Source organism: Plectropomus leopardus, chromosome 22 (genome assembly GCF_008729295.1).
Source record: "Plectropomus leopardus isolate mb chromosome 22, YSFRI_Pleo_2.0, whole genome shotgun sequence".
Lineage (NCBI taxonomy): Eukaryota > Metazoa > Chordata > Actinopteri > Perciformes > Serranidae > Plectropomus > Plectropomus leopardus.
In genome coordinates this window covers 18,483,012-18,495,628 of record NC_056484.1, presented here as the reverse complement: position 1 = coordinate 18,495,628, position 12,617 = coordinate 18,483,012, and the positions used below count along the sequence as shown (strand labels likewise).

General features: G+C 39.1%; 1 protein-coding gene across 1 annotated transcript; it reads left to right on the top strand.

Moving 5' to 3' along the window:
• Positions 1–1,368: 1,368 nt before the first annotated feature.
• On the top strand, positions 1,369–12,027 carry hcfc2 (host cell factor C2). Its single transcript, XM_042511356.1, has 17 exons — positions 1,369–1,562; positions 2,928–3,076; positions 3,170–3,330; positions 3,854–4,056; positions 4,240–4,324; positions 4,568–4,671; positions 4,856–5,086; positions 5,199–5,384; positions 5,605–5,669; positions 7,367–7,469; positions 7,920–7,976; positions 8,072–8,127; positions 8,207–8,350; positions 9,887–10,084; positions 10,159–10,456; positions 10,586–10,658; positions 11,446–12,027. Exons 1-17 carry the CDS (start codon positions 1,397–1,399, stop codon positions 11,453–11,455), a joined length of 2,289 nt encoding a protein of 762 aa, XP_042367290.1. The 5' UTR covers positions 1,369–1,396; the 3' UTR covers positions 11,456–12,027.
• Positions 12,028–12,617: the final 590 nt, after the last annotated feature.

Sequence of the window (12,617 nt, the reverse complement as noted above, 5' to 3'; positions counted from 1 at the left end):
ACACACACGCCCACACGCGCCCACACACAATTATTGTATCTCCGGCGACACTCAGCACTGAGCCAACTGACAACTGACGCCACCCTCCTCCTGCTCACCGGGAGGGGTTCCTGTTCTTACACACACACACACACACACACACACACACACACACGCACACACACACGGTAACTCAAAATTGTTGCCCAACTGCTGATTTCACTTTGATAAAGTGCAGGATACTGCTAAAGCAAGTGATCTGTCAATACAAACTTAAAACTATGCGTACCAAAAATGGTATTAAATAGTCTACGTATCCCAAACTAATTATTGTTTTTGCAGTTTCTGGATATGATAAATGGTGTGATTTTTAAAGAAAACATTTAAAAACTGACGGTAAAATTAATACAAAGTACATTTACTCATTTACCATACAATACTATGTAGTACTAGCTATATACTATATAAGTATGAAGTTGAGGTATTTGTGCTTTTCTTGGGTATTTTATTTTCGCTACTTTACAATTTAACTCCACTACACTTCAGAGAGAAATATTGTACTTTTTACTTCACAACATTTATCTAACAGTTTAAAAATTTTGCATAACAAAGAGAAGGGTTTCTTACATATAATGGTTGTTATTACCAAGTGGTTTTTACAAGTACAGCTGCAACAATCAGTTGATAAATCATTCAGTTGATTACAGAAATTGCCAACTATTTTGATAAACATTGAAATGTTTTTCTATTTTTTTTTTTAAATTGAGTTTTGGGGGTGTTATTTTCAGTTTTGTTTATGGTTATGAGGGGTTTATGTATAATTTTGAGTTTTACAGATTTTTTTATTAGCTAAATTTTTGGTGTTATTTATTTACTTTTTAATGTTGACCTTTTGGGTGTTTTGTATATTTTTTTTGTCATTTTGATTTTTTTTGTGTTTTAAAGATTTTTCTGTATTGGGTACTTCTACTTTTAATACTTAAAGTACATTATCCTGATTATAATTACTTACTTTAACTTATGCAACTTTTCAATGCAGGACTTTTAAACGTAACAGAATATTTCAGCAGGGTGGTACTAAAGGATCTCAGTACTTCTTCCACTATTGACTCCAACTCATATCTCTTTATTGAAAATTTGCTGGGTAAATGTTCGCATACACAGTTTGTAACAGTATTTTATAAGGCCAAACCGAGATAACCACGGTGACATCACCAGCGTTATTTAGCCCAATCAGCAAATAGTTTTCTGCAATTTACAGTACATGCCTTTAAATTTTGATATTCGGTAAACGGGGCGGAGTGAGACTTCTGTCCTGTTTCCAACTCTTTGTTTAAATTTCCGGATGCCTCCTCAGGCCCCGCCTCCGTCTTTGAAACGTCAACAGCGCCAAACTTTAGTCTCCCTAACGGGGAAAATGACTACTGGTGTCGAGGAGCCGCAATGGAGAAAAGTTCATTCGGTCACGGGAGTGATACCGCGGTCCAGACACGGACACCGAGCAGCTGCAATACGGGAGCTAATTGTTGTGTTCGGTGGTGGAAACGAAGGCATAGCGGAGGACCTCCATGTTTACAACACTGGTAAGCTAATGCTAGCTGGACGCTAACTAGCGGGATAGCGGCTAATGTTTTTAGCATGCGCAGGGGTCAAAAGTAGATGCAACCAGTCCTTTGCAATTAGCTTTTGTTGTCCCCATTAAACACCGTCGACTATTTTAGCATCATTTTGGAAATTAGGCTGTGGTATTGTACAGTATCCACTAACTTGAGCTGAATAGAGCTGACTATGTAGCTTCAGTAACTAATGCCCCCGAAATGTAACGTACCTCGGTTACTCTGTTAACGCTAATTGTTTACTTACGTTAACATTAACTGGTATAACCAAATAACGAGCAATCCTATATAGTGCTAAGACTGGCTAAGACTGGCGTTATGGTTTTTCTTTGTAGCATTAAGCGGAATCGTTAAAATGTAATTAATAAGAAGTGTGGAAAAACAAAACAGTTACGTGAAGCTTTAAATAAAGTAAATGTAACGTGACTGGTATTTGTGTTCAGGTATGAATGTGTTATCTCGCTGGACTGAGTGAGCACAGTGCATTTTGGGTGTGAAACGATTGCTTTACAACAGGGATACTCACCTTGCTTTGTTTCGGGCCACTTTGGCAAAATGAAAGGGGACCGGGGCCAGTTACAGCAGCCCTATACATGTTTCTAGGATTTTAGGATATTTCTGGGGTTTTGCGACGTTTCTAGAAGTACAGGGCGTTTTTAGGATTTTAGGATGCTTCTAGGAGTATGGGGTGTTTCTGAGATTATAGGACTTCAGGACATTTCAAGGCTTTCAGGATTTTCTCAGATTTTAGGTAGATACATTTGGAGGACTTTGGGATGTTTCTATGATTTTAGCACGTTTCTAGGTTTTTAGGACATTTCTAGGCCTTAGGGACATTTCCAGGATTTTAGGATGTTTCTAGGATTTTAGCACCTTTGAGTTAAGTTGTATTGGGGGGCAGGTTGGACCTCTGTCAGGGGGTGCGGGGGGTCCTCCACTGGCCCTTTTTTTTACAAACAAGCTCTGTTTTGCGGCTTTTAATGCAGTCCAGCGCCTTATGTATATTGAAACTACAAAAGCAATTTCCAGTGTGAATCACTTTGTTTTTATTGTGAATTGGAAAATGGTTGGAGAATGATTTGGCACCCTATTTGGGGCCAGACTGGGGGCCAAAGGTTGAATGTCACTGCTGTACAAAATACTGTATACATAATATGACATTGTGCAATAAAGGCCATTAAAGTGTACTGGTTTAAAAATCATGTTCAGGAGGGGAAGTGGTGTTTAAGGTAATATTTGTGGTGCCACTGCAAAAAAAAAGCTTTGTGTGAGTTGTTCTTGAGCGCAGCATTCACATGAATGTTGCATCTAATGCACTGCCTATTCCCCCAGTCTCAAAGCAGTGGTTTCTGCCTGCTGTGAGAGGTGATATCCCACCGGGCTGTGCTGCCCATGGCTTCGTCTGTGAAGGCACTCGAATACTTGTCTTTGGTGGCATGGTTGAGTTCGGGAAATACACTAACAGCCTCTATGAACTTCAGGTATTGTCTTCACATTTCTTAAGTGGTGATTCTAACCCAGCAACAGTTTTGAGCAAACTTTTAGTATCTTAACTTTTGTCCTGTGTGGCTCAGGCTAGTCGCTGGCTGTGGAAGAAACTGAAGCCCAGAGCTCCCAGGAATGGCCTGCCTCCCTGCCCTCGGATAGGACACAGCCTCACTCTAGTGGGTAACAAGTGTTACCTGTTCGGAGGGCTGGCCAATGATAGTGAAGACCCCAATGGCAATGTGCCAAGGTACTGTGCAAAACCACACAAGAAACAATTATTTGCAAGGCAGACTGGTTGGTTTTGTTTAGATTCGTTTGTGACTATAAAGTGGGGGGAAGTTGTGAAAACTTCTTACGGACAATTTGTTAAGTAATCTGTGTACTCCTCAAATGTTTAAATAAGAGCAGCACCATAGCAATTCTGTTTATGAAAGATAAAAAACAGCAAAACCTAAAGTTCACAATAATATATGACAAAGAAAAGCAGCAAATCAGCTGAGGATGCTTTTTTATTTTTTTTGTAAAATGACTGAAATGAATAATCTATTATTAAATAGTTGCACATTGTTTTTCTTTCAAACGATCGTTATTTTGTAGTTTGAAGTGTGACTGTTAAATTTGTGTGAAATATAGAATGTACTTCTTGTGATTTGTTGATCATGTTGCTCCAAGTGCAAATCAGCTAACCAGCCTCAAGACTGTACAGCTTGATATATAACCTCTATCTAAAATCTAGTTACATAATGGAGTTTGACTTTTTAATATCTTAGATACATGGGTGACTTCTATGAGCTGGAGCTGCAGTCGATATCAGGGGCGAGAGGCTGGAACATCCCAGAGACAAAGGGTGGTGGTCCCTCAGCACGGGAGTCCCACACCGCGGTTGCCTACACCGGCCTCGGCTCCCCGAAGCTCTACATCTTTGGAGGGATGCAAGGATGCCGCTTAGACGACCTCTGGCAGCTTGACCTCGGTATGACGTTTTATTTTTGTGTGCGTGTGTGACAGATAAAATTTATTATTTACAAGTTTCAGAAAGCAAAATTAAAACATTCTGAATCTTTTAATTAACCACAAAACTGTGGCAGGCTTATCTGCACGTAGTGCAACTTCCTTATCGTTATCATTATCCTCTCGATCCTTTTCCTTTTTTCAGACACAATGGTTTGGACGACGCCTGAGACCAGGGGTTCCACGCCACTTCCCAGAAGCCTTCACTCTGCCAGTGTCATTGGAAACAAGTAAATGATCCATCATTATCTGTGTCACATCTCTGTTAAAACAAATGTCTGTTTTTATTGTAAATATGTTTTATTTATTTTCAGAGTCTTTATCCCACAAAAAAGGGTACAAAAGATGAATTCCCCAAACTGTTCCCTCCCTGACAGCATAACTAATCAAATAATAGAGCAAATGTCTAGTTCTTGTGTGACACCTGACCTGGCTAGTGTTTGACAAACTACAGTGTGTCTCTCTGTCTGCAGGATGTATGTTTTTGGTGGCTGGGTTCCTGTACCAGAGTCAGATGAGCACAATGCCTTAGGAACTGAATGGATCTGCAGTGACTCCTTAAGTGTACTCAACTTAGGTCTGTACATTTCTCAAAAAAGATCCCACACTCTTATCTGATTTTTCACAGAGAGAATGTCTTCATTTGGTTCCATTTTGGCTAAATGTGGGGTTAAATCTTATTTAAAATCTTTTTTTTTAACATCACCACTCTGCTTTACAGGAAACTCAAAGTTATGATGCATTTTATTTTTCTCTTACAGACACTATGAGCTGGGAGAACCTTGGCCCAGAGCAGCTGGACGATATCGAGTCTCAGCTGCAGAGCCAGGGACCCCAGAGTGACGATCCGTACGCCTGTAGGCCCAGAGCCAGAGCCGGGCACTGTGCCGCCACTGTCGGGTCCAGGCTTTACATTTGGAGCGGCCGTGACGGATACCGCAAGAGCTGGAACTATCAGGTCTGCTGCAAGGATCTCTGGTACCTGGAGACGGGTGAGAACACAGAGCGAGTGATTGGTCACTGGCGTCTTGTTGTCTTTTGAGCACTGAAAGAACAACAAAAATCAAATACAGCTCCTCAATATCTTATGCATTCTTTTGCCAGATCGACCAGAAACCCCACAGGCAGTGTTACTCATCAAATCCACAGTCAGCATGCTTCATGTGGCCTGGCGCCCCCTGCCTGCAGCCGACTGCTACGTCCTCCAGATCCAGCCTGCGCCTCCACCGGCCAAACCAGTCGATCCAAATGGAACAGATGGACTGGATGCGAAGAGTAAAGACTCTGCAGGTATGAAGAGTGCACATATTCAGCTTTTTCTCCGTCAGGAGACAAAAGGCTCAGGACTCAAAATAGTGGAATAGTGAAGGTTGCAAACAGAGCAATTTTACTGCCTTTAAAATACATTAAGGAGAAGATAAAGAATCCGTAGCATGTTTATCAGGGTGGGGAACTTTCTAAGGACATTTCTGGCACTACAGTGACATTTTGCTTAACTCTCCTTTCTCAGCTGTCCAGACTTTTCAACCTCAAACTGGAGAAACCACTAATAAAGAAGCCAAAGCATCAGCTCAGGTAAATTCAGCTTACTCAACATGCTTAAATCTGTAAAAAAAAAAAAAAAAAAAGGATTATTACATGTGATAAAACACACTGTTTATTCTTCAGAAATACTGAATGGTATGTCGAACTTACCAGCAGACCAACCCCAAAGATGTTGATGTTGTGACCGATGTTTTTGACTGATCTTTTAATCTATTTTCGTCAAAATGAGTCGAGCTCTTCTGTGTGACAGTCCACATTTCTGATGTTATGAATCTTTAAACCTTTTCAAAGCTCATACTGTCTTTTTAGTTTATACTTTCGCTCTACATAAAACCTACATCTGCACAGGATCAAATATAAATTACTTATCATTCTGCTTACCTGCAGTGCTTGAATAAGAAAAAGATTATTTTTTCAATATGTTAAAAAAATATCTTGAAAAGTTATTTGACTTAAACACATTGATGTCTTTTTTTTTTTAGACACCACCTCTTAAAATATTTTAGTTGCGCACAGTTTAGGCAATTAGCAGATATTCCTTTATCTAGAATTTAAAAAACAGCCACAACAGTAAACAGCCCCTCCAGGATGTTGCGGCAATTAACGCATATTCACCCACCCTACCAGTACCCTTACAGTGATACCGATACATTTAGAATACTACATGATACTTTCATTTTCTACTACATTCGTTATCCATTGTGTGAACAGAACATTCACATGAGGGGTATCAAACGTTTTGGTGGCATCTTGGCACGTTAAACCGTCAAACACAACAAGCTTGACTTCACCACACCGCAGACTCACAGCTGCTGAGAAAGTCGGCCAATCACACGTTGCATTAAATCAAAGAATACTTGCTTAATTTGCCGCGAGCAAAACCATACAAAGAGTTGTTTTTTCTAAATCTGTACACAAAAAGGATCAAATGCAGTTATTGTTTAACTGGAGAAGTTTTATACACTAGGCACTAGGTTATGTACTGATTTATTAAGCACATTTTCCAGGTCTGGAAAAATATTGGAACCACTGAAAGTGATTGAAAGTTTTGGAACAATAATGGAAATGTGTTCTGTGTAGTAAATTAAATAACATTTATGTAAAATAAAAATGAATTTACTATCTGTAGCTGTGGATGCAATCTAGCTTTAATATGTGAAGATTCAGGTTTCGGAAGGCATGTTTTCTTTAAAAAATTAAATAAATAGGCTTTTTTTTCCTTTAAGAACTTTCTTGTTTTTTTTCTTCAAATGTTTTCCGACAGTCCTTGAACAAATCATTGGGAACGCAGAAATTCTGTTTGAATAGAGTTTGAATCTTATACTGTATGTCTGAAAAATGCTGGGCAAGTGGGGCAAGGGAAAAAAATGTTATGGGTCCTTGAAAAGTCATGGAAAAGTTGAAAATTTTCTGTGCGGTTTCATTCTCACAGGAACAGTTGACTTTGATGCCAAAATGTCTAGGAGCTGCAACATGTATTGCGTTTTTTTTTTTTGAGAAAAGCTGCCTTGAATTAAGGCATTTTAGACCACAATGATCCCCAAAAAGCTTACTAAGTCCCAGAGGGTCTAATAAAAGAACTTTCATGTGCCAGTTAGCACAATTAAAAATTCACTACAGTATGGCGTGGAGAGAAAATCTTGGGTTCTTTATTAAAAACAGGGTGCCCAGACCTATTTATGCGATGCTTCATATTTAGAAGAAATAAGTCTTGTATTAAATTTCAGGCCTCAACACAGCAGGAAACTGCAGCAAAATCACCCAAAAGCTCTGCAGAGATCAAAGCACACGGAGGGAGGAGTGTTGGGAGAGAGGCAGAGAAGGACTGCGGTAAGTCTCGCTGTCATGTGTTTAAATGCTGCATGATATTTGTGCTTCCAGAACTAGACTATTGGTACAATTAACAGTCAATTAATTGATTAATTATTATATAATTAATATGCACTTTTTTCCTCAACGAAAGTTCACAGCAACATACTTTGACAGCATTGCGTGCCCTATTGATTGGTCAATTAAATTTCACATGGTCGACTGGTTAATTGATTGTCAATTGATTTTTTATCATCCTTGGTTTTAAGCAAAAGAGTTGCATTGATAAATGTTATAGCCTTTGTTCTATTTCCCAAACAGTGTAAGGGAACCAACACACAGCGAGCTCCCACTGTTCGGTCTGAACTGCCCTCAGCAAATCAGATTTGTCTTCTCTGTCCAGCGTTAGTGTTTCTGCAGTTCCTCAGCTTTGATCCACTGACCTTTCACATTTTCTATCTGTGGCTGTAGGTGCTGGAGAGGAGACACCAGAAACAGAGGTCAGCAGCTCAGATCAGCACCAGCCAGGTAATAATGGGGCTCAAGCCGAAATGTCAGTGATGAAGCAGACTGCAGCACGATGTGAAGTGAAATTCACTGCGGGCTCTCCTTTGCTTTTACAGAGAAACAACCTGTTTCAGCTGACAAGACAACAGATTTCTACGCCCAGGAACATCAGGTCAGATACACCTCTGAAGAGACGTTAGTAGCTCTCACTTGGCTTAGTGTCAGCTAAAACTATAAACTCTCACCTCCAGGTCCAGCAGAGTCCAGATGAAGCCACATGGTTTGATGTTGGTGTGTTCAAAACACTGTACTCTGAGGTCGGCCACTACTTTCTACCTGCTGACAGTGATCAGGCAACTGCAGCCATCAGCAGCCGGCCGCCAAACACTAAAGAGGTAATAAAAAAACCAAAACACACTCAACTTGTGTACAGTTTTATTAGAGCATACAACCACGCAGCAGTAATTGTAGTTTCTACTTTGACATCAGTTTATGATAATCTCGTGGTTGTGTATGGTCATCTGCTGCAGGCACGCTACTGCAAATATGTATGTTACATAGCATACACTGCTAAATGTAGCTACATGCTAACATCAGAAAAACATATCAGCTTTGTTGCTGATGTCAATTTCTCACCGATTTTTTTATCCTGTTGGAATATGTCATGTCGTGGTTAGATGCTTGTATTGGTGATGCATCACGCAGGATTCTCACGGTCATGGAAAACCTGCAGGTGCCATGGAATTTTACAGTCCGTTTTCCAGGCTTGGGAAAGTCATGGAATTAGTAAAATCCTTTAAAGTTTTGGAAGAGTCTTGGAATATTGTTGTGTGTAAAAATAAAAATTGGATTACTTTCCACATAATGTAACATTGAGTTTATTTTCTGTAGCTGTTGAGGTAACGTTGCTCTAATATGCACAGATGTGCAGCATTTTTTTTCCCATCTTCTCCCCTTGTTCCATCTCATCATCCATGTATGCTAGCTAGCTGAAATTATGTCTGAGTAGAGGTTGAAGCTGAATCTGTTTAAATAGGAGAAAAATAATGTTGTGACATGTGATTTAATATGTAGGAACATGAATCTCAAAGTTTCCATGCCTATGCTTTGCCTTACTACTATTTTTGAATTGCATCGTTGATGTATTTGAATTTAATGAATGGTCGTGGATTTTTTAATATAAGTCCTTGAAGAGTCAAGTTTTGAAATGTCCATTAAAATGTGTTGGAACCCTGTTAAAGGTAGAAAGTGCTGCTATTTTCCGTTACAGTCATTCCATGGGTGCAGTGAGAGGTTAAGATACAGAAGACCTGGAAGCAGAGAGGGCGTATTTTTTTTCCCTTAACATTAAAATATGTAAACATGGTCTAGTAGAAACCTCAAATACAAATATGAAATTAAAATGAGCATAAAAGGTCCCCCTTAACCCTTTGAGACCTGGGTCAACATCAGTTTTCTTGTGCTGCCTTAAGATGCCTTTCACAAGTTATTTAACTGTTGACAGCTGAGCAAACTGGTTTGATTTCTTTTTAAACACAAAGAAAAAGTCAATGAGCAACTTTGCAAGAAATGTCCCACAAATTGCAACATATTAGTAAACGGTGACAAGAAAATTACAAGATAACTAGTTTAAAAAAGAGGGAAGTTCTGATATTCTTTGGAAAAATGTCCAGAAAACTATAAGTGTAATAATTATAACAACATATTTAAAATTATGTAACAGAAACAGTGTCTTAAAAAAACCCCAACTAATTTCCTGCTAATTTTTAGGTCATGTCTTCATAAGTTGCTTCTTAGTTATGCTTTTGAAGGAAGTCAAACCAGTTTACTTTTTTAAAGGGTTAATACATAGCGGGTATTGACTGCAATTCCACGAAAATCCCTATTTTCTCACCAACACATCCTCTGTTAATCCTTTGCGTTCCCATCAGCCCTTCCTCCAGAGGAAGCTTCCAGGACCTCAGGACTACCACAGCAGAGAGAAGAAGGAGCTGGCTCCTGGTCAGACCTACAGGTTCAGAGTTGCGGGCATCAACTGCTTTGGCCAGGGAGACTTCAGCCCAGTCAGCGAGTTCAAGACCTGCCAGCCTGGTTTCCCTGGAGCTCCCTCTGCTGTCAAGATTACCAAGGTAACATAAAGCATATCAGCCTGAAAACTCCTTTATTGTTCACATCTCCCTAATACTCTTTTTTTTCTGCACAGGCCAACGATTCTGTCCACATCACGTGGGAGGCTCCCTCCTCTCCATCAGGCCGGATCCTTGAGTATTCCATGTACATGGCGGTGAGGAAGAGCCGCTCCACCAGCTCGGAGCGTCCAGGTCAGATGGCCTTCATCAGGATCTACCGCGGCACCAAGACGTCCTGCACAGTCAGCTCCACCCACCTGGAAAACGCTCAGATCGACTGCTCCGCCTCCAACAGGCCAGCTGTCGTCTTCCGCATAGCCGCAAAGAATGAGCAGGGCTACGGCCCAGCGACGCAGATCCGCTGGATTCAAGGTGGAGGACCTTGAGGGTTTTTTGTTTGTTTAGGTTTTTCTTTTATTTTTGCAGTTTTTGCTCATTTACACAATATTTTTTTGTGGTCAGATGCCAACTTGATTCAGCCTCCTGTGTCTGTCTTTGTAGATCCAAGTAAATTGCGAGGGTCTGCATCTAAAGCCGACAGCAGTGCTGAGGCTGACCAGGATGCTGCTGACAGGTAACCATAGCGATCTCTGTGTTTTCTGCACTGTTTCCACAGTCACGGTAAACCTAGAAAAGTCCTGGAATTTCACAATCATGTTTTCCAGGCCTGGAACTTATTCCTTAAGTAAAAATCATTGACAGTTTTGAAAAAGTCATTAATTTATTAACACTTTAAAAATGACCAAATTTGATTGATTCCTTTCACAAATATGAAGAAGGATTTGAGCAACTTTTTAGAACATACTCCCCAGTTTGCAAGAAATTATTAAAAAGGGCAAGAAAATTACCTGTTACAAAAATAGTCACAAAAACAAGGAATGTAAAAAAACAGAAACAAACAAGGAAATGACCTGAAAAAAGTGCTCAAAAAATAACAATTCAGAACTATGATAATAGTAAATATATATGGCTTTCTCTACATTTTGTCGTAGCCTTTAAAAATAATTTTCTAAAACTACTAATCTATTTAATTTGCTGGACATTTCTTGCCAAGTTGCTTATTGCCTTTTTCCCTTGTTTTCAAAAGCAATCAAACCAATTTGCTCAGCGCTCAAAATACCTGTGAAATGTGTCTTAAAGCAGCACAAGAAATTATGTTTGAATAAAGTTTGAGTCTGACATGTTTAAAAAAAATGCCGGGGACACACATAAAAAGAAAATAATGTTGTGGGTCCTTGAAAAGACATGGAAAAAGTTTTTTAATTATGTCCGTGAATATGTGTGGCAACCTCGTTTCTTTTTATTCTCACTTTTTAAAGAAAAAGTGAATTAAGTCATCTCTTGCTTTTATTTCCTTGCAGCTCCAGCTGAAAATGATGGGACCAATGATGCTGTGTTTTGGAAAAGACTGAAAAGGAATATGTGCTCTCAGGAAGTTGTCAATGTATGCCACTCAGATGTTGTATATTTCCCCAATAGTTTTGTTAATTTATTTTTTTTATGTATTTAATTATTCCCTTGTAAATAGATTTTCATAGAAAGTTTGACCACTTGGCTATTTTAGTTAAGAAAATGTTTTGTAAAAATATGTAATACTAAGTAGACCAAACTACCAGTATGATTTAAAACTCTTCAGCGGTTGAAGGTGCCTTAGAGCGAACACAGCAGCTACTCATGCTGCATTACTCAGAATGTTGCTGTTGTGAGTGAAACGCAGGTGTAAGATGTTTTCAGGGCCAGTCATCAGAAAGGAAATCCTTTTTTTTTTTAGCATGATAAACCACTTTTACAATCTATTAACAGTGAGATTACATAACGGAATGATATTGTTGCTTTTAACTTAATCGTTTGCTACGATTCAGGTTTGGTATAACAGGTTTAAAATGTTTTGTCACTGTATACAATTGTCACTAAAAATATTTCCACTATCCGTTAAATTTGTACATTATGTGTTGATATGATTTTGTTGTATTTTTCCTTTATTATCATTGCCACGATAATGCTCAAATTGTTTTCTAGTAAGAAGTTTTTTAAAAATTCTCTCCTAAATCAAAAAACTGGCGTTGACTGCGACCAAAGAGCAGAGCACTGCTAATGTTTCCGATATGAATTAAAGGTATCAAAAATATTACAGATATTACAGAAAGAGATATGCGTGTTGACTTTGTGGTTTGACCAGCGCACCATTTAGTGGACTAGAAGACAGTATTATTATTATCTTTCCTATCCTCATCCATCATGTCTGGACACTAAATTGCCTCAAAAAGGCACAAAATAACAAGAAGACTTTAACTTAAAAGACACAAAATGACCCCCAAAAAAGCCACTGAATTGTGTCAAAGAAATTTTGCTAAATTACTGGAGGATGGGGGCCAGTTGCAGCAGCCCCATACATGTTTCTAGGATTTTAGGAAATGTCTAGGATATGAGCAAATTTATAGAATTTTAGGACATTTCTAAGATTTTAGCACAATTCTCGGGCTTGAGGATGGTTTGAGGATTTTGGGACGTTTCTAGTATTTTATGACATTTC

Bases quoted from the DNA above. Each gene is read 5' to 3' on its own strand.
- hcfc2 (XM_042511356.1), top strand. From the start codon at position 1,397: ATGACTACTGGTGTCGAGGAGCCGCAATGGAGAAAAGTTCATTCGGTC. The intron at 1,563-2,927 runs GTAAGCTAATGC...CTATTCCCCCAG, and splicing joins CCTCCATGTTTACAACACTG to TCTCAAAGCAGTGGTTTCTG. The intron at 4,325-4,567 runs GTAAATGATCCA...CTCTGTCTGCAG, and splicing joins GCCAGTGTCATTGGAAACAA to GATGTATGTTTTTGGTGGCT.